The 23,503-nt window shown below is 36.2% G+C and overlaps 1 protein-coding gene across 4 annotated transcripts in view; it reads right to left on the bottom strand.

The window, feature by feature from the left end:
- Positions 1–5,001: 5,001 nt before the first annotated feature.
- LOC125668002 (N-acetyllactosaminide beta-1,6-N-acetylglucosaminyl-transferase-like) overlaps positions 5,002–23,503 on the bottom strand; it is a 37,173-nt gene continuing 18,671 nt past the window's right edge. For all 4 annotated transcript variants that reach the window (XM_056164067.1, XM_048901727.2, XM_048901728.2 and 1 more), the window contains 2 exons: positions 19,598–20,701; positions 5,002–11,950 (listed from right to left, as the gene is read on the bottom strand). In XM_056164067.1, the coding sequence (XP_056020042.1) occupies positions 11,673–11,950; positions 19,598–20,678 (1,359 nt within the window). In that variant the 5' untranslated portion in view covers positions 20,679–20,701 and the 3' untranslated portion in view covers positions 5,002–11,672. The remainder of the gene's footprint in view (positions 11,951–19,597; positions 20,702–23,503) is intronic.

The raw sequence follows: 23,503 nt of genomic DNA, 5'->3' as shown, positions 1-23,503 counted from the left end.
GAAACATGTGGGTCTGGGAGCCTAATTATCCTTTCCTATCTACAGTTGTGACATTGAACACTCAAATGGAGTCTCAGAATCTTAAATTAATGGGGACTACGTTTCCTTTGAATCAACGGCGTAATGAAATATTCCCGTATTCCTTCGTTTGGAATGATTTGAAATTACATGTACCTATGTTTGTCTCCAGTAGAGCATAGTTAAAGCAAGAGAGGACTTTCAAATCAAATTATTTTATGTGTTACACGGTTTTTCATTGATGAAAAATTAGTGGTATATCGTATCCAAAGAATGAAAAAATCCCTGAACTACTTTTTATTGGAATGCAGGGGATTCCTCTGGGTGCTTTGTATCTATAGATCTATTTATGAATTGAGAATCCTAAAATAAAACAACAATTTTATCGATCTATATGAACTTATTTAACAAAAACAAACAAATATTAAATATGAATAATAAATAATTAATTGAAAATCAAAAGAAATAAACATTGCTACTTGAAGACAACAACATAACACGTCTGCGTCTGCAAATCTGATAGTCAAATATATTCAACCGGGGATACCCAGAGTCCAGTTTACACCTTTTGACTTCTTCATGTCGCAAAGTCAAATGCCAGATAGACCGCACACAATCTCAGAGCAAACTGCAATATCCAAGCCCTTTACGACGATGTTTTCGAACTCCGGCATAATATACTTATGAGTGGACTTTGAAACGAGCCTTCCGTACGACAATACAAGAGGATTGACGCCTTAGCAATTCACTAGTAAAACTCCAAAATCCTCTGTAACACTCAGTGATGAAGTTAATTTTCATTTTAGCTAGTTTTTGTGGTGTTGTCTGTAAATAGTTGTTTATGCCTGTAAGGTGTTTCCGTAGTGTAAGTGTGGTTAGATAAAGTTACATAATGTATATTGAGTATACCGGTTGGTCAGTCAGAATAACGGCTGTTTGTCGAGTGCGCAGCCACGTTTTCAGGGGTCTTTTCTTGGCGAATTCCAGACGTCAGTCTGGGTAATGGGTACATGTAGCCAGGGAGACAAGCATTTTACTGTGTGGGCATTGTTTTCCTCCAGCCGTTAAGCTATTTTGTGTGAAATATCTGCGAGGTTTCGGGTTAATTTTCTCGTGTATATGGTTTTTTTTGTGTGTTATTAATCAAGTCCCTTTGTGTATAGGTTTTAGCTTAAGTAATTGCTGTTTCAGTGCAGAGGGGTTTTAAGAAACTAACTGGTCCATATCATCAGTACTCCCTAGTTCAGAAAGTGTTCGACGTGGATTTGCCAGTCTATGGAATCAGAACACGTGATACTGAGCTATACATGGGTGTTCCACGTGGTGGATTCAACAACTATTTTGGGGGCCTAGTGTTGGTGTTGGTTTGAAGTCGGTGTTACCCAGTATCGTTGTCCAGTTGGAAACCCATGAGTCGGGGGTGAGTCCGGGACTGAAAGCGGAGAGGCTTTTAGCGCTCTGTTGTGTATGGAGGCCTGGTTGTGCCAAGTGTGACGTGACGTTCGATTAAATTGTGCTGAGTAGCCAAACGTTTGTTTTCAGTTTAAGTAAATTTTATCAAAAAAGAATCTGAGTAAATTTTGTATTGACATACCGTAATTTACTACAGTTTAACTTTTTCTGTAGTTAAAGGAATGTGTCACTATTTGAACCATTTTGTAAATTATGTATTACCAGTTACATGTTCAGCCTGGACTGACATATTGATCGTATTGTCTTAATAGTTCATTGTCAACATTGCCAGGCTTATTATATCAATCTATATTTTTCTTTCTCGGTGACAGAGTGGGTTTGTGTATGTGAAAGAGTGATTACTTTGTTTTTCAAACATCTCTATATTTCTCATCTTATTATCTAAATAAATTTTGTTTTTGTTTACTCTACGATTTATCATTTTCTCTATTGCCTACACAAAATCCAAAAGAACTTCGTTACACACTCACTTTTCCACATGGAAGCCGTGCCAAACCTCAGTAGAACCCTATTTCTTTTGTCTCTGATTGCATCCCGTATGACGATCATGCACATGCCCAACGCTTGCCATTAGTATCGGTATCGAACCTTAGACTTAATTCCAGATCCACTCAATAAAATTTCAGCAGTTTTCTCTCAACAGGACTTATCTCTCACTCATCCTTTTAAAACTGCGCTTTTCAGTTCAAAAGAAACCCGTTTGTTCAACATCAAACAGTTCGTGGAAGTCACCATTCATGGGCTTAGTTTTATCAGTTATGTATTCACAAATTACTAAGCCCATGTCGTAAAGATATAGAAACTGGTTCAAGAATAAATCGTCAATTCAACTGAATCCATATCATGTTTTATTATTCAAGCTCAATGTTTTAAAATTTTTAAATGATAAGGAATGAATTTATCATTTTTTGTTGGCTGGAGGTATCCACGAAAAAAGACGGAAAACGTTGGCATCATGCAATACGCGCAATGATGCAGTTTTTCGTCCTTTTTTCATGTTATACCTGCATCTGACAAAACAAATTTAAATGAAAAAGTCGTAACTGGCAAAAGAAACATGTGTATGATATTATACATTTAATGCATAATAATGAAGGAGATATAAATATGTATTCACGCAAGAAAATCATATTCATCGAGGGCAATGCCAGCGGGTAATGTGGATTTTCTTGGGTGAATAAATCTTCATATCTCCGAATATTCATGCAATAGATTATTATTTATTATACCAAAACTTTTGATAATATGACTTGTACATCTTCGAACATTGTCTTCACCATTGAGTGTAACCTGTATGGCTTAATTTATGTTGGGAAAACCAAGGGTTCACTCAAAAGAATATCGGGACACAAATTTCAAATATATAATGCTGGTATTCAACTTCTTTACAAGCATTTTAATGCACCGGACCACTCCATCTTGTCCATGAGGGTAAGGATTTTGCAAAAAAAAATATCATCACACAAACAATCCAGTATTAAGCACCTCTTTTGGTAGACAACGAGAAGTTCACTTTATCAGGACCCTAGGTACATATGGATGCAATGATAATGTACATGATGTGGGAAATAACGTGAATGTGATGGGACTCTTTCTTAAATACTCAAAGACGGAAATGCAGTCATGGACATCGTTCATATAAAAGACCAAGTATAAATGATGACACGTTTGGTTCACTTTTGCCTTACGTCAACAGACAATTGGGTCCACATCATATTCATACAAAATAATACTCTGTTCCATTGAGAATGTTACATACATTATTTGAAGAAGCTACAGCTAGTCTATACTTGGATTTTTCAACACCTAAATATAGACTGAACTCTCTGATTATGACATTATGACACTAACGGCAAACCGACAACTCAACTACATGACAAACGGGATGATTTCAGCTTCTCAATCGTCAACTACCCATATTTATGTAGCAATATTCCATTATTACCTGCGTATGGTGTTTATATATCTCAACTGATTCGATACCCAAAGAGTTTGTTCTGCGTATAGTCAGTTTTCAAAATCAAGGCAACCTACTGACAAACAAGTTGATGGTACACGGGTTTCAACGGTCTCGAAGGAAATCGGCGTTTCGCAAATTCTATGATCGTTATAACGATCTAGTTCGTTAATCCAGCCTATCATTGGATCAAATGCTGTCTGACGTGTTTCATACCGAATGTTAGGCCGTTCTTGGCACACTGATTTTGACTACGGATAACTCCCGTTTACCTGATGAGGATATGGGGCTCACGACGGGTGTGACCGGTCGACAGGGAATGCTTACTCCTCATTGGCACCTCATTCCACCTATTGTGGGTCCAGGGGTCTGTGTTTGCCCAACTTTCTATTTTGTATAGCTTATAGGAGTTATCAGATTGATCACTGTTCGTTATCTTTACCTTTCATTATGGATGTTAAACCAACACGGATCATGCATAATATCCCTTCCAAATCATGCTGCCAGTTCCTTAAGCTCCAATTTACAAACAAAGGAATAGTTGCCGCCACCATGAGCAACATTCTTCGTCATAAAAGGGATCAGTCGTGTATTCCAACTTATTTCACGTTCAAGTCTACACCCTGTATTTCCTACATCTATTCTTCTACTATTGCATCCAAACTTTTTAATAATAAATAAACTTTACTGTGCCTAGATATAGACCATCTTATACGTAATTCACCAACGTGTTATTGTTCTTCCTCTTCTTTCAACTATAATCCAGCTGGACATATCATTACTGGTGATGTTGATATAGGTGAAAACGACCTCAAATCACTTATTCTAAAAGGTCCCAAATACAGATAACCTTGGTCTTTTAATTGGCAACAGACTTTCATCTCTATTATGAATTGTGTCGAAGATTATGTCAGACGATGGACTGAATATGAAAGAGAAGAACTTCATATATTGTCAGAATGGGTAAAAAGCATAAGAGGAATATTAAAATCCCGCATTAGACATATTAAAACAAAAGGTATAGACTTGAATTTGAAATATGTCGGAATAGAAGACAGCATTTTTGATGATGAAGAAAGTTTCTTATCTTGATGGCATCTATTCCTTGGTAAATATAGCTTAAGGAACTGGAGGCATGATTTGAAAGGCATGAAAGCTGAAAATAAGGAAGAGTGATCAATCTCGTAACTCCAGTAAAGAATACAAAATAAAGAGTTGGACAAACAAGGACCCCTGGGTATACCATCATCTACAAGCTGCGGTGGTTTAAAAAACCTGTGATGAACAAGATCCATAATCATAGAATTTGGTCTTTATTCAGATGTTCAAAAATGCAAGATGGACTAGCTCTGTCGACATCCAAAAAACGTATACAAAACTATCAATGTAACAGAGTAAAGTTTTGTACGAATGTGTTGAGGACCTTATTGTTTTTTATGCAAGACAACAGTGCAACAAGTGAGAGAACGTCTGTATACTTCTCTTTTATATTGTTGTCAAACTGGCTGTGTTAGTTTGACAATAGTGTGTAAACACAAGTCAGGTATACTAAAACGTATCCTACAATATTTATTACTTAATGCATAGCATTAAAACATACTTATCACATATAAAGCATACAACAGAGCAAATACATAGTTACCAACAGGCACAATGACACAAGACAACAAGCAGGTGAATATAGTTCTAAGGCATGGTTTCGACTGTCAACTCAGGGAATTCCCACATATATATATATATATATATATATATATATATATATATATATATATATATATATATATAGTTATCCACGTCATAGGTTACCGGAAGTGAACTGTGACTAATCGGAATACCCAACCCGACTACACTCCTCCCCGTTTTATAAGTTCCACAAATATGGAATTTTGGAGTGATTCCTAAGAAGTACGTGTAAAGTCGCCTACAATTTGAAAGTCGACTTATAGTCATTCACGCAACTGTTTCTTCAGCACTGTCCAATATTTGCGAATATCACAGCATTTGAATGTTCATCACAGCTCTAGGAATTAGTAACGAAGAGGGGTTGTTGTCTACCATGATCCACCGCTGATCTGAAACTAAATGCCTGTTTTACAATATTTTTTAAATAAAAATACAGTGTGTGAAAGCAAAATTATACCACTTGACAAAATCTATGGAGACGTTGATTTGTACAAAATGACAACATAAAGTGAATTAATACAGTCACATATTTAACACTTGCCTCCACTATTTAAACAAATTGGGTTTTAGAAAATATCACCAATATATAAACAATATTTGTATAAATGACAATCATATGCATATTCAAAATTAAATTATACATGGTCTCAGGCTATGAAATAATGAAATATAAACTTAGAATATTTCTTATTTTGAGGTTGATCTTCAGTAATTGAGAATATACATAATTTAGAATTTCACAAACTGGAACAAAATCATTCTTGAGACAATATTAAACACAAAGCCAGGGACTCTTGTGTGTAAAACAATGTACAGTCAGAGACTGCATGTGATAAACCGAGATACAGTCAGACACTGTATGACGGTTGTTACCCTTTACTGTGTAGTCACAGCCAGGTAATAGTCACCATTTACTGTCGTCACAGTCAGGTGTAAATTCTAAACACAGCCATAGACTGTAATATTCACAGAAATTGACTGTAGGAAAATACAATCAAAAATAATCACAGTCATAGACTGTAATGTTCACAGCCAGCGACTGTAGGAAAATACAACCAAAACTAAACACAGCCATAGACTGTAATACTCACAGCCAGCGACTGTAGGAAAATACAACCCAAAATAAACACAGCCATAGACTGTAATGTTCACAGCCAGCGACTGTAAGAAAATACAACCCAAAATAAACACAGTCATAGACTGTAATGTTCACAGCCAGCGACTGTAAGAAAATACAACCCAAAATAAACACAGACATATACTGTAATGTTCACAGCCAGAGACTGTAGATCTTGGTAAAGACGAAGACCATTTTGTCTAATGAAATTGAAGTTCACTCTGGGTAAACCCAAGGTACAGTCCAGCACTTGTTCTCAGTAGGCAAGCCGAAGCTATAGTTGTGTTGAGTATATGGCACATAACACAATGCATGTGTGCGAGCCCTGAAGTGATGTTTGGGAAGTGGCCTTGATCGAGCAGATGTGTTTGTGTCCGTCTACGGACGAAAGTGTGCATGTATACTGATGTTAGTATGTACCGTTTTCCTCTCCACCATGACATTGCCAAGCTTAACTGCTAGCACAGCCAATGCGTCCGTTGTTCCAGCAGGCTGTGTCGATAGCTCCATACAGTCTTTAGGTGCACAACTACTGCCAAGCTTAACTGGTAGCACAGCCAATGCGACCGTTGTTCCAGCAGGCTGTGGCGATAGCTCCATAGAGTCTGTATTGATAAGCATGACAGGCACAGTACGATGAGCCGGCGACTGTATTTGTGCACATGCGTCAATGACAGACCCTGGTTCAGTCTCGGGTTCAGCTGCTGAACTGACCTTTGAGACAAGCTCGTGATTTGTCTCTGGATGAATGGAACATACGCAGTTTTGAAACATTTTACCAACAAATGTTTCTGCAAGACATAAAGTCAACTTTCTTGCACTTGATATTCTCAGTGTTGGATATTGAAACATTCTACCAACAAATGTTTCTGCAAGATAAATTGTTGACTCCCTTGCATCTAAATTGATACGATGTTGATTCTGAAACAATTTGCCAACAATTTTTTCTGCAAGATCAAGGAAATAATTCCTATTGAACTTGACTGCGAACCAATTACTGCATTGTGATCCATCATTGACAAATTAGATCCGATTTTTGAGCACCTTTGCTGTTGTGACTCAACCATTATGGGACAGTCTACAGCGTCAGTCAATGTGACTGGTACTTCTGTGTCTACTGTCGTGGGAATCACAACCGAAGGTAGATTTCTCTGTATTTCAATATCTGTCCTGTTACCTTCAAGCTCATGGTCAGTCCTTTCTTTCTTTCCAGCAATACTGTCTGGTATTGGACTTGACTTTCTGCATATAGAAGAAACTGGCACAGTGATATTGACATTGCATTCTAGCAATTCTGAGCTTTTAACCACATTTGTTTCAATGTTTTGAGTGGGAGTGTGTGATTCTGATAGTATTCCCACTGTGTGGTCAGAGGTCACTGTTGTATTTAGGTTTTGTGTCTTAATGCAATTGATGCATGTGCATGGCTGGATGCATTGCCCTTGTTGCTGAGGCACAGTTTCCATGTATTACATGTTTGGTTGCATGTTCTGTGGCATGGCATGTTGTGTATACATGTACTGTGGTACCTGCATGTTTGTATATATAGCTTGCTGAACTTCGTAGGGATGCAGGTGTTGTTGCATGACTGTAGGTGCATAAGTGTAGTGCGGCATAGTGAACTGGTAATGTATATACTGTGGCAGTTGAACTTGTGCAGGATAGCTTTGGGGCATAGCATATTGATTGTAATAGCCATGATGGACACCATACATTTCACAATAAACTGGTCTAAGTCTTAAGTCTGAAACTTGATTGGATATTACCTAAACTTTGGACTGGTATAAAATATCCAGAGCAGGCTCTTGATCAAAACTCAATGGTTTTAGCTGGTCTAAACTACTGGTCTCTCAAAGAGAGTGACAAAAACTAACATTTTTGAATTCGTCCAAAAATAGATAACATACTGCTATAATAGTAATCTACTATTTGTCTGACCTAGTCCAAAGCCTGATAAATAACACATCAGAACTACTAGCTCTTGTAAGAAAACTAAACGAAACAGTTATTCGTAAAGAACCAGAGTTATAAGAAAACCGTCTAAACAAAACAGTTATTTTTAAATACTTTCAAAAACTAAAGTATAAAAACTAAAAGTAAGAGCACTACTCTACTATATCTCTAAACCAACAGTGTATAGATCACTGGCTATTAAACAAAAATATAGAAACTAACTAAATAAATTCAGTATATAGGACACTGAATACAAAATATACTAAGAGTAACAGTGCATAAAACACTGGCTACAGAGTGTAAGAAAATGCACCCATTTCCAAAGATATGCAAACATGCAGTGTCTGCACACTTTAATGGAACGTAATGAAACCTACATGGTAGAATAATACCACCATTCCTATTGAAGTTAACTTATCAGATCTACATTGATTCTAAGATCCGCCTACAAAGCCACGAATGCCAAACTAAGAACTAAAACATAGGAATTGTTTGTTAGTTGTTTTAGTTGGATGAAAACCAGTATTGTACTGCTTGATAAATATATAATACTTTCCACAGCTTTTTATCCTCTTTATATAGAAAATACTAAGTTTTGATACACAACTGTGGATAAAGACTGAACACTAACTCAGGTATTGCTAACACCCTGAATATCAGAGCAGTAACTCAGGTATTGCTAACACACTGAATATCAGAGCAGTAACTCAGGTATTGATAACACACTGAATGTCAGAGCACTAACTCAGGTATTGCTAACACACTGAATGTCTGAGCACTAACTCAGGTATTGCGAACACACTGAATGTCTGAGCACGAACTCAGGTATTGCTAACACACTGAATATCTGAGCACTAACTCAGGTATTGCGAACACATTGAATATCAGAGCACTAACTCAGATATTGATAACACACTGAATGTCAGAGCACTAACTCAGGTATTGCTAACACACTGAATATCAGAGCACTAACTCAGGTATTGATAACACACTGAATGTCAGAGCACTAACTCAGGTATTGCTAACACACGGAATATCTGAGCACTAACTCACTAACTAATGTGTCTAAAACGTATTTTGAATATATTTAACTAAAGTAAACAACTGTGTCAAATTGATAACTGATGACACCGATCTAAGCAAGATTACTAAGCTATTGAACTAATGACAACCACACCTTAGATATATTTAATCTAAAGGCAGGGCCGTACATTATATGGAGGCGGAGGAGGCAGCTGCCTCTTCCAACTTTTGAGCCAAAAAAAATTAAAATTTAAAGTTCATTAGAATTTATGTTGTTTCCAATAACTAAGAACATGATACCTCCCTTAAAAAGCATTCCAAATCTTTCTTTTAGAATGAGTTAGTCAAATAACATCTTAGAGGGCCCTAGAATCAAGGATTTTGCACGAAACGTGTTCAGTGTGCACAAAATGTTCTCAGCGTCTGGGGGCCTGGGCGGCCCCCAGACCCCCGCCTAATTTCCTGCCTCCTTCAAATTGAAGGTTAATTTACGGCCCTGAAAGGAGTACTATTGAGCTTGTAGATAAATAATATAACTATATATGTGTACTTCTACTATACTTCCTCCCCACTTTGTGATATTTGCAACACTAGGAAGCAAAATATAGTCTACAAATACTCTACAACTAAATGAATTATTGCAGAAACTGCAGATCGTATCTAGGTACTGTCCAAACGGAGCTGCAAAAGGTAAACAATGCAAAATCGAAAACAGTTATAAAATTAGTTGTGGCAATTTGACCACTAATAATGCTACAATTGCAATGAATGCAAAGCAGCACTAAATTTAAAAATTGCAAAAATATAATGCACTATAGATCTCTGAAAAATCTCTAGCACAAAACAATGTACACATATATCAGGTACTGAAGACGCATGGTAAATCTTCAACACCAAACAAATTGTAAGAATGTATGCACAATGTTTATGCAATAAGAAATAAGACAATGCTAAGTGAAAAAGTAGAAAACACTAAATAATACACCTGAATGGCCTATGTTAATATAGCATGGTCAGCAGGTTCCAGAAAAGCGAGAATCTCGAAGTGAGTAGCTCGCAGCGCCATTGTTGTTAAACTGGCTGTGTTAGTTTGACAATAGTGTGTAAACACAAGTCAGGTATACTAAAACGTATCCTACAATATTTATTACTTAATGCATGGCATTAAAACATACTTATCACATATAAAGCATACAACAGAGCAAATACATAGTTACCAACAGGCACAATGACACAAGACAACAAGCAGGTGAATATAGTTCTAAGGCATGGTTCCGACTGTCAACTCAGGGAATTCCCACATATATATATATATATATATATATATATATATATATATATGCTTATCCACGTCATAGGTTACCGGAAGTGAACTGTAACTAATCAGAATACCCAACCCGACTACACTATGAACAATGTCTTTGTCTGCGTTTACGTCTTTTTGTATTTGAAAAAAAACAACACATTCTCGTTATTTCCTTGTGGATTAGTCAAATTTCCAACATTGAATGCATTATTATTGCATCCATACGGGAATGCAGTGCCAAACTCCAGTGTTCTTTTCATTGTCTACAAAAACGGGTACTTAAAGTTCCATTGTTTGTATTATGGTAATTATTTCTAGAATCCTGACCATTATCGGCAAGAGGGTATGGCCTGGAGAATTAAAATGTTTATGGATAAGTTGGTTTCCACCATTATCTATTTGAAATATATGTCCCGATATCTTTTTATCGAATGGACCCTTAGTTTCCCCAACATTAATTAAACCACAGAGGTTGCACTCAACGTATAAAGATTTACAAGTCAAATTTCCCAGACTTTTGGTACACAAACTACTTCCGATGAAAATACAAGTAAATGAATGTTTAGTGATCCATGTACAGGTTTACAATTTTTACAAAACATTTTGAAATCGAGCACAAAAGATAAAATCATTATTGAATTCTTCATGTTTGATTTTTCGAAATAAAATCAAGGTTTTATGGTCACTAAGGGACAGTTTAAGTCCTCCATACTTAAGTTCAGAGTCACTAGCTATATGTTATAAGCTCGTCAGGTAATCATTTCAAGAGTTGATTTCAAAATCCACATCATAAAAATATGCGCTCTTTCAGAGAAAATGCTATACCACATAATCAAGTGTTACCGAGCTTTCTGATTGGCTGGGACCTCAAAAACTAGAAATAAATGAAATATCATGTTCACCTCTATCTGCCTTCATGGGGAAAATCAACTTGATTTTTCCATCATTGGGATATGCTTCATCATCATATTTTGATCGTTCAATCAACAATTGCATTTCTAATCACTTTCCATTAGGCCTTGTAATTTAGTTATAAATAACGGGTTCGTTGAATGGTGTACTCCTCGGGTAACTAAAACATCAAAATTACTTACAAACTGTATAATTGATGATAAACCACGAGGAAAATATATTATAGACTTCTAATGCAGCACTGATTTTATCAAATTTCTATAATAATATGTTTGTAGAGGTATAGTATTTATCGTTTTGTTATACATCCACTCTTCCATGCATTGCAATGCAAGAGGCTGGTAGTCGTGGTAAAACTTGTTGGCAAAAAGTTCTTTCTCCGAGACCAATTTATTTAAATCACCCATGCCAAAAACGCAAATGTCATGGACATACTTTCCGTGGCAGACTTCAGCAGGCCCCTGCCATGTCGTACTGACGGCTATCCACAATTTCCTGTTTGGAACACCTACAAAAGAGGGTTAGTCTTAAAATCAGTAGTAAAGTTTTATTCATATCATCCAAGGAATGATTTTGAAGTCAGTGAAGCGGATTAAACCTTTGGAAAAAGATAAAGAAGTCATGCTAGGTAAAGAAAACAATAGTTTCCACAAATAACAATATGTCTGATATCATATATTATGCATCTAATCCAGTTAACATTAGTTTCCTATTATCCTGTACCTCTGAAGATTTTTTTTTAGATCTCAAGGCACAATAGCCCGGATCAGAAAAATGATTATACTTTATGCATTGTCAGTCAACACAACAAAACAATATTTGCTTTGTGATGGACACAGGTCAAATATTTTGAAAATAAATTTTCTATATTTGCTGTTGGTTTTGAAAACTATAACCTTTCCACATATAATTGATTAATTCGAAGCTTTCTGATTGGCAACTACATGTGCATTCAAAGTGAATATATTATTTATTTACTTTTCCATTATCAAACAAGGAAAAAAATGAATGACCAATCAGGATTTTAATATTTTAATCGTTTTTAATATTCTAGTGTTTTATATCGATGAAAGGCGAGGAAAACGAACACTGATCAATCTTATAACTCCTAGAAGCAATACAAAGCAGATAGTTGGCAAACACATACTCCTGGACACATCAGGAGTGGGATCAGGTGTCTAGGAGGATTAAACATCCCCTGTCGACCGGTCATCCCGACGTGAGCCCTTAATCATGATCACGTAAACAGAGTTATTCGTAGTCAAAATCAGTGTGGCATTACCGAACTAACAATCGGTGCAAAACACGTCAGACAGCATTTGACCCAATGATAGTTTGTATTGACGAGCTAGTTCGTTATAACGACGATAGAATTTGCGAAATGCTGACTTCAATCGAGACTGTTGAAACCCCCGTACCATCAACTTGTCTGTCTGTAACTTGCCTCGGTTTAAAAACTGACCATACGCAGAACAAGCTCTTGCTTATCGAATCAGTTAAAGTTATAAACACCATATGCAGGTGATAATGGAATATTGCTACATAAATATGGGAAGTTGACGACGGAAAAGCTGAAATCATCCCGTTTGTCATGCAGTTGGATTGTCAGTTTGTCGTTAATGTCTACTATCAATAAAAAGTATGAAGCAAAAGTGGACGTTTCTGTGGTGTCCTTTATTTCGAGCTCACAGGGATATATCGAAGCGACATATGAATGAAAGGTATCATCGTCGATATATCTAAATGTCGAATTGAAGGCCACATCAAGATATGCTTTCTTTTCACGTAGAAGTTTTTGAATAAATTCTGCTTCATATGAATGTAGAAACAAGTCAGCTAACAAAGGAACAACATTCGTGCCCATGGAAATTCCATCAGACTGTTGGAAAACTTGATCTCCAAACACCACGAAGATATTGTCAATGAGGAACTCTAGCATACTTTTATTTCAACTTCAGAGTAGCTGTACGTGGAATCAGAATGGTGTTTAACAAAGTAAGTTTTTGAATGACTGATCACCAGATATGAATATTTTCCCCCATTTTTGTTGGAGATGCAGCTGTCTATGATGTCAAATAGTGCAGTTTTTAATTTATCGTTAGAATGGTCGTGTATAGTGTTGAAAAGTCATAGGTTTTGATGTTATTGATTTGGGAAAAGTTTGCGATTTCAAGTTTGCTAAAGTTCTTTAGAATTTTTTAGAATCCACATTTGATTAACACCACTTCTTGCATATTTAGTCGCACAGCCAGTTTGAAGCTTCTCCTTCACAGCTGTTGATATTGTCGTCAGGAGCAAAGATAGGGGCTTAGTAAAGCACTTACTGGATCCAGCAATGTACCATTGTTTGTAAGGGGATTTATGTAGTTTAGGAATCCAGTATAGGTACGGAAACTCATATTAATTCGACCTATTGACTGGGATATCAAATGTGTCTAAAACTGAAGCATGGTTTTGAAGAATTTCATCTTTTGAAAGGGCAGTTGGAGTATAAGTACGATTACCTAAAGTGGAATTAATGCCAAGTTCGTTTGAAATACAGTTGTAGTAATGAGCCTTAAAACAAAGACATTGTTGTTAACAGCTTTGTCAGCTGGAACCAAAGCATATTCGTCATGTAACCTATCTTCTTCTTTTAACACTTCTGTATTACTAAAAACAGAAGGATAGATGGTACGTACTTTTGTTTTGATATGTCTAATGCAGGATTTTAATATTCCTGTTATGCTTTTAACCCATTTTGACAATGTGTCAAGTTCTTCAATATCAAATTTAGCCAACCAATCGTATGGCATAATCTTCCACACAATTCATAATAGATATGTAGTTCTGTCGCCAATTAAAAGACCGAGGTTCTCTGTATTTAGGACCTTTTAGAATAAGTGATCGGGGGTCCTCATTTTCAACTATATCAACATCAACAGTAAAGACATGACCAGCTGGACTATAGTTGAAAGAAGACGAAGAACAAGAACACGTTGGTGGATTACGTATAAGATGGTCTATATATAGGCACTGCAAAATTTGCTTGTAATTAAAAAAAGTTTGGATGCAATAATAGAAGTATAACTGTTGGAAATACAGGGTGTAGCCTTGAACTTGAAATAAATTGGAATACACGATGGAATCTTTTTATGATGAAGAACCTTTGCTTATGTTGACAGCATCTATTCTTTTGTTTGTAAATTTGAGCTTAAGGAACTTGCAACATGATTTAGGAGGAATATCGTCCATGACCAGTGCTGGTTTAAAGAGCCTGTGATTGGCAATATCCACCATTATTTATTTATAATCACACAGTTCAGTCTATATCCAGGTGTTGAAAAACCCAAGTATAGACTAGCTGTAGTTTCTTCAAATAATGGAACAAAGTAAATATTTGTACGAAAATGATATAGACCTAATTGTAATTGTCTGTTGACGTAAGACAAAAGTGAATCAAGCGTGACATTATTTATGCTTGGTCTTATATATGAATGATGTCCATGACTGCTCTTCTGTCTTTGACTATTTGGGAGAGAGTCCCATCATATTAACGTTAATTCCTTGTGGACAAGTCAAATTTTCCACATCATATACATTATCATTACATCCATATAGAAATGCCGTACCTAGGGTTCTGATCCAGTCATCTTCTCGTTTTCTACGAAAAGGGGTGCTTAAAGACCCAACTTTGAGTTAACGCCCCCAAATTTTACCTGTGTCGTGATCAATGATAAGCCGCTGGTCAATCAAACTTTTAACAATAGAGATTAGGTTTATTGACGTTTGCAGAGACTGTGGTCTACAGCTACCTGAGAAAGATGTTTTGATAACAATCATGGCTAATGATGACCGGCAGTCTTCAGATCTCGAGGAAAGCCCCAGTATACCTGAGTTTTGATAGCACTGACTCGCACCTAGAATATTTTAATTTCTAGCGTCCCCTATGCAATGCAATTTATCATCGTATTTTCTCTCTCCATCTCTATACATGTATTATAGATTAAACAATCAGAAATCAAAAAATAATAATAAAAAAAACAAAAACAAACATAAGTTATTGGAATATTTTCTATTAATGATTTATTGTGGCTTTATATTTATAGAAACATGAACAATTCTTTATTGGCGCAGCACATCAACATGTATAATGGTTATATTGCCCATGCGTAAAACTGTTACAGTAGTTTAAAAAATGTTTCTGTTTGAGATACCACATGGATTATAAATTACACAATCAGAAATCAAACAACAGTAAAAAAGCATAAATAAGTTATTGAGATATTTCTATTTATAATTTATCACGGCTTTATATTGAGAGAGAGAGAGAGAGAGAGAGAGAGAGAGAGAGAAAGAGAGTTACTGAGATATTTCTAATTATAATTTATCACGGCTTTATATTTAGAGAGAGAGAGAGAGAGAGAGTTATTGAGATATTTCTATTTATAATTTATCACGGTTTTATATTTATAGAGAGAGAGAGAGAGAGAGAGAGAGAGAGAGAGAGAGAGAGAGAGAGAGAGAGAGAGTTATTGAGCTATTTATAATTTATCACGGTTTTATGTTTATAAAGAGAGAGAGAGAGAAATGTGTAGAACTGTAGCAATGATATAGATGAAATAATATGGCATGGCAATAGTGTTGCATACGTATGACAATGGTTACTCATTTAGTCAATGATTGAGAGTAAGCGAGAGAGAGAGAAAGGGGGGGGGGTAGACTTCGTGTCAGCTTCTGTTTGGGATGCCATCGTTACACAAACACTACGTCCACTGAAACCCTAAAGAGAGAGAGAGAGAGAGAGAGAGGATGGGGGGAGACTTCGTGTCAGCTTCTGTTTGAGATACCACCATTACGCAAACATTACAGCTACAGAATCCCTACAGACGGCCCATATTGAGGGGTATCTTGACCATTCTTCATTTGGTTGTACATGTACACAGATCTACTTGGATTTATTCATTCTCTCGAAACATGGATATTTTACCTACTACACCCACGACACCACGAACTCCCAGGACACCAGGAAGTGCCTGGAAACGCCGGGTAATATTATATTTCGGAAATTATTTATATACGATATATAACAATTTAATTAGAAGTTTTAAAAAGCAAAGGTTTAGAAATGGGCTAAACCTGTCATTTGCAATACATAAATATGACCAAGTTTGAAGGTTTACGGGAAATAGAAATGCGGTATGCATGTAGGTAGAAATTTTAAATTTTTTTTTTTTGCACAAATCAAGACACTTAGCATAATTTGTAATAACCTGAGAAATTTCCTGTGTATATCATAAAAATATAGACAACAACTGATCGACCATGGATAAGCTCCGCCCACATTCAGTCATCCGTGGAGCAACCGTACGGTATGTTTTTTTGGGTCTTTAATGTAGGATTGTTGATGTGATGGTAACACCCCCCTAAAAAAAATTCCTTAACCTCATAGAGAAGATGGAGTGGTCCGGTGCATTAAAATGCCTGTAAAGAAGTTGGTTACCACCATTATATATTTGAAATATGTGCCTCGATGTTCTTTTATTAAATGAACCCTTGGTTTCTCCCACATAGATTAAGCCACAGAGGTTACATTCAATGGCTAAGACAACGTTAAAAGATTTACAAGTCAGATTATCAAAAGTTTCGGTACAGATACTACATCCAGTGAGATTACTACTAAATGAATTTCTAGTGATCAGTATATCACAAGTTTTGCAATTTTTTGAGATTAGATACATGGGGTCTGAAAAGGAATTACCAAAAATAGCTCTTAAAGGAACATAACAATTTTTAGTTTGGGTATAAGAATTTTGGTTTCTTTACCAAAGCTCACAATCTGACGATTGTACATCAGACAAATCTTTGGTATCTCGAAGGATAATCCGAGGGATGCCAATCGATCTGTAGGAGCCTGTTTCCTTTATAGATTCCACCGAGTGACACCTTTTTATACTGGGCGATGTGTCAGCCCGTATTCTTTCCTTATTGTGATATTCATGAAGGAACATATATCAAGCGACAAGTATCCTCAGGGACAGACAGTCCACCAGCAGAGATACAAGGTCGATGGTTCAATAAAAGGTGAAGATAACGAGCAGTCATCAATCTCATAACTTCTATAAGCAATACAAAGTAGATCATTGGGCAAACACGGACCCCTGGACACATCAGAGGTGGGATCAGGTGTCTAGGAGGAGTAAATATCCCCTGTCGACCGGTCACATCCGTCGTGAGCCCTATATCCTGATCAGGTGAACGGAGTTATCAATTACTTAAAAAAAACATGATAAAGGAAATTTGCAGTTCTAATCAATTTATACGAATTATTGCACATTGTAGAGAAATATGACTGACTAGATATTGTTTCGTAAGTTCTAGTCACGGATATTAATCGACTGATCGTTAATGCAGTAACCGTGATCGCAGCTTTTAAAGTTAATATTCATATCAATGATGACAAACGGGATGATTTCAGCTTCTCCATCGTCAACTCACCATATTTATGTACCAATATTCCAGTATCATCTGCATATGGTGTTTATATCTCTCTATTGATTCGATACGCAAGGGCTTGTTCTGTGTATGGTCATTTTTTTTTAAATCGAAGGAAGCTACTGACAAACAAGTTGATGGTACAAGGGTTTCAACAGTCTCGATTGAAGTCAGCATTTTGCAAATTCTATGATCGTTATTACGATCTAGTTTGTCAATACAACCTATCATTGGGTCAAATGCTGTCTGACTCTCTGACGTGTTTCATACCGATTGTTAGGAACACTGCTTTTGACTACGGATAACTCCGTTTACCTGATGAGGATATAGGGCTCGTAGCGGATGTGACCGGTCGACAGGGAATGCTTACTCCTCCTAGACACCTGATTCCACCTCTGGTGTATCCAGGGATCCGTGTTTGCCCAACTATCTATTTTGTTTTGCTTATAGGAGTTATGAAATTGATCACTGTTCGTCATTTTCACTTTCATCAAGCAAGTCCTTGACCTGCGAAATACAATAACAGCCAGTCATTTTATACATGTTAAGTGCTAGTACATATAAGAAGTTTTCGGTGTATTAAATTGCGAAACAATTATAGACATTCTGCGAAATCATCTACCTGAGATCAGCCGATACAGAGTAGGTGCTCGATTCGCGAAGACCTGGATTTCATTCTCCATCCCAGTGCTGTGCAAAACGTTTAACATAACTGGTGACTGTTAATTTTCCTAGGGTCTGACATTGGGAGTGAAAGTCACATGTGATTTGTATATGGCATTGCAAAGTGAGGTCCCATGTCATGGAGAGTGATTTCATGACAAGGACCCCCATTGCTACTTCAAATAAAGTTGATTTCATTTTACTGAGTGTAACAATTCTTGTTTGGGACGTTTGACAAAACACAAGCAAATCTACCGAGAAGTGCAGTACTCAACCAGTACTCCTGATAATTCGATGTTACATTTGCTACGCATAACTCTGTTTACCTGATCAAAATATAAGGTTCACGGCGGGTGTGACCAGTCGACACGGGATGCTTACTCCTCCTAGGTACCTAATCCCACTTCTGGTCTATCCAGGAGTCCGTGTTTGCTAAACTCTCTATTTTGTATTGCTTATAGGAGTTATGAAATTGATCACTGTTCGTAATCCTAACCTTTCTTTTGATATAGTATATGTTGACAAAAATAAGATACACTTTTCAATTTGACATCTTGATTTGCTGAATCAAGAAATATAAATGCATTGGTGACTGAAGTTGTTTCGATAAGTATTTTTACTCGAAGTACGAAATATGGTAGATCAATGTACATATTCGATTCATCTCTCTATCATCAGCTGACCTGTATATTGTTCTTGCGATAAGTTTTGATTTAAGGAAGAATTAAAACAGACATCTTCATGATAATGCCCACTTTTTATTAATTCCAAGGATTACAGGCTCATTTTATTTTGGGGTATAGTACGGCATGTCATAGGTTCCAAACAATATACGACAATTAAAGAGGGGGATTGTTATAACAGACTCTGACTCTCCAAAAAAGTCCAAAATATTCAGCTTCAAATCATTCTACTTTTTTGTTTGTTTTGGCTTTTTTAGAGAGAAGTAATGAAACTGATAGAAAAAAAATCGTTAACTTTTGCCAAAGTACATCATGTAAGTTTAGGATATACTCACCTGTGTAGTTAACACCCGGCACATTAAGATGCTTGTTAAATACTAGCGTGGCCCAGAAGGTCTCATCAGGACTGTATGTATCTTCTAACCATTTCAAAATGCCCTGGGCTTTGAGGTCATTTAGAGAATAATTCACGAAGTCCCTACTGAACACACCGTAAGCACTTCCCTTTCCTACAGTGATATTATATGGCGGCGGATCCTTCTTTTTCCCCGTAGACTTTAATCTCCCATTTTTGACAACATATGTTTCATTGAATCGATAGATCGCATTATGATCGTAAACACTTTCTATGCTATTTGTTCCGTTATATATTGTAAGAATTTTAATGATTTCTGAATTTGTTTTCAAAGGGTATGCCTGGGAAGGTAAATTTATGACATATCGCCATTTAACATCTGTCTTATTCAATAAATCAGACATACAGTTCACATCTGCCTGAAGTCGAGAAAATCCTGCGTATATCACATCCTCTAATTTTGAAGCAATGAGTACATTAGGAAGACATTTAGCGATGGATTTCATAGCGTAAAGTAAAGTATTATCTGAACTTTGATCTACGTGTATGCAGTATAAATTGTGTGGGCGATAAATAGCACGAAGCAGTTTCTCTGTCTGAACAGCATCTTTATAAGTTAATATTGTATAGGCGATGGGAAAACCAAGTTCTTCAGGCGATACGAAGAAATATTTATAATTGTACACCTCTAAGAAATTCTCACAATTCTGTGCAAGATCTCCTATCTCTTTGTCTGTTGGAAACGTGTAATTCCGTTCAGACATCGTTCTGTTGGCAACTGATATGTACTCTTCCTCACCGTCAATTATTTGTTGGCAATCTACCTCATGCACAAAACGCTTTAGATGAGAACGTGGATGGTTCTCAGATGCCATATCCAATCGTTTATTGGTGTAATTTGCCGAAAATGTTACATACATATTCATCATATCAATGTCCTCTTTCGGTGTCATCAGTAATGAAGATGTATAGAATACTCTATGGTGAATCATGAAACACGTAAGGACAACGAGGAACGTTAACATCAAGAGCAATTTACGAATTCGTCTCAGCCCCATCATCGCCAATACAGAATGTTGTCTATCTACAACAAAACAAAATTCAATTATTATACTAAACAGCAGTACTTGTAATTTTTAGTGCAACTTCAATAATACCTTTTATTTCCAAATGACTCTTTTGCCGCCTTTCTACACATTTGTGATTTAAATTTACAGGATATAGGGTTCACGGCGGGTGTGACCGGTCAACAGGGGATGCATACTCCTCCTAGGCACCTGACCCCACCTCTGGTGTATCAAGGGATCCGTGTTTGCCCAACTATCTATTTTGTATTGCGTATAGGAGTAATGATATTGATCACTGTTCGTTATCTTCACCTTACATAAGATAATAGCATAGTGAACAGTCGGAAAGGCTCGGAAACCAGGCTACACGAAGGTTTGTGAAATTTAGAGGAGTTTCGATCAAATGCGGAAAGAAATGAATTGTATACTCTCACGCTGTGGGGCAATATTGAAGCTAGACTTAAGATTTTAGTTCGATTCGCAAAACAGATTTCAACAGCAGGCGTACAAAATTTATCCGACCGATTGATTTAAAGTTCCGATTAAAAATAATTTCATAATAGAACGGCAAGCTATCTACGATACACGTATAACCGATTAATTGACAGACTTAGTCCAATTAAAAACAACTTCTTTCATTTCGTTCGTTTCCATGATGCGAAAAAAAATCTGTTTTCGGCTGTTTCCATAAAGTCACGTGGTAAAACTTAAAAGATATAAAGACCTCTAAAGCATGCTAACCACTTTATATCTGTATCCAAATTAGAAAAAATTAAAATGTGTTTATTTAGCCTATACCACTGATTTCGCAAAAAAACACCATTTACTTGCATTTTATTCGATAATAGATGTGGCACTTGCTTGCAGATCTTGTAGTATAACGCCTTCGCTATACATAAACTTTGACGTATTCGATGAATCTCACGATGGTAAGCGGATCACATACATTGGTAAACCAGTTGTATATATTGTACCATGAATTATTTTTGTGGCAATAAAAAAATAACATATAGTCCTTCGCAAAGTAAACAAATGACTACAATAAACATTATTCTTTATTAATACACATCTGCAGTCACAGACATCTGTCCCGCAGCAATGAATGCAACTTTTCAAATATTATTTCATGATAGGCGAAAACAACGAACAACAATCAATCCCATAATTCATTTAAGCATTACAAAATAGAGAGTTGGGTAAACACGGACCCCTGAATATACCAGAGGTGAGATCAGCTACCTAGGAGGAGCAAACAGTCCCTGTCGATCGGTTACACCCACTGTGAGCACGTTGATTAGGTAAACGAAGTTTTGCATAGTCAAAATCAGTGTCCAATGAACGGCCTAATAATCTGTATTTGACTCAATGATAACATGTATATAATGGACTGGTTCGTGTCGACCCATAACAAAAATATTGAATATAATTGACAAACAAACATGAAGAAGAGCTACTGAAAAACGGCAAGACACTTGAAAATCATTGCGATATGAAATTGGTCGATTTAAAAGATCTTTAAAGTTTGCAATTTCTAATAAAATCCTGAGAAAAAAAAGCTCTATAAAGTTGCTGTTAAAGTGGTAAAAGTTTTTAAATATTTTGTTTTGACTCCTGTAACATAAATAAAAGCATTGGAGCTCTGTCTTCTCTTTCTCGTGTTTACCCAATTTACAAATATCCCAACAATCTGGTGTCATTTGATATAACACTTTAAGAGCCTCTCTAGCAAAAATTCATGCAATACTGTCCAAGTCGTGGGTTACCACATCTTGATAAAATTTGGTAGGTAGGTAGACACCCAAAATAGTAAATGAAAACATTCCCACAAAAATCGCTATTTTCAACATGGTCACCATACGCAGTGCCATCTGTATTTTGCATTATATGTTTATCAATATCATATGTAAATATGCAGATAACAGGTAAAAATCAAATATAATTTATTTCACACAAAAATTATTTTTTTTTTTTTCAAAAGTATTTCAAAGTTACAACAGGTACAAAACCGGCATAAGTCATAATCAAACATGAAACACATCAAAGGGCAGACAACTCCTAAAGATTGGCATGTTGCCAATTTTCTGAGATTGATTGATTAACTGTTTTCCGCCACACTCAACAATTTTTCAGTTATCTACTGGCGCCCAGTTTTTATTGGTGGAAGAAAGAATCCACATACAATGTACCAGCGACCTTCCGAAAGTAAACTGGGAAACTTTCTCACTTACCGGCGGGGGGGGGGGATTCGAACTCGTGCCGACCAAAGGTTAGAGGCCGTGTGATTTTGAGCGCAATGCTCTAACCACTCGACCACGGAGGCACCTTCAGAAATGAAGAAAAAGAACAAACTGGAAGGGTCAAATCTTCCAAGAGCAGGCTAGGAAATAATTGATTTTCATACTACTGTCAAAATAGACTACTAAATATACTTGAACCACATCATTGAGCTTGGCATTTGAAAATCATATGAGATATTTAAATAATGACTGTTTAGATAATCCATGGGTTTTTTTTTAAATGTTGAAAAGTGTTAATTGTACAATGTATATTTATATTTTTTAAGCCAAAATTAAAGTTAGACATCATGAAATGAATTACATAACAGCAGACAATACCCATTCAAAATTAATATAGGTCATAATCAAACATGCAATATATCAAAGGACAGACAACTCTTAAAAAATTGGCATATTGCCAATTTCTCAGAAATAAAGAAAAAGTATACATTTGAATACTCAAACTTCCAAGAGCAGGGTAGGACATATCTTTTTTTACACTTATATCAAAATAGACTACTAAACATCATTAAAACATATTAT

The sequence above is a fragment of the Ostrea edulis genome, chromosome 4 (assembly GCF_947568905.1).
Source record: "Ostrea edulis chromosome 4, xbOstEdul1.1, whole genome shotgun sequence".
NCBI lineage: Eukaryota > Metazoa > Mollusca > Bivalvia > Ostreida > Ostreidae > Ostrea > Ostrea edulis.
This window is presented reverse-complemented; position numbering and strand designations above follow the sequence as displayed.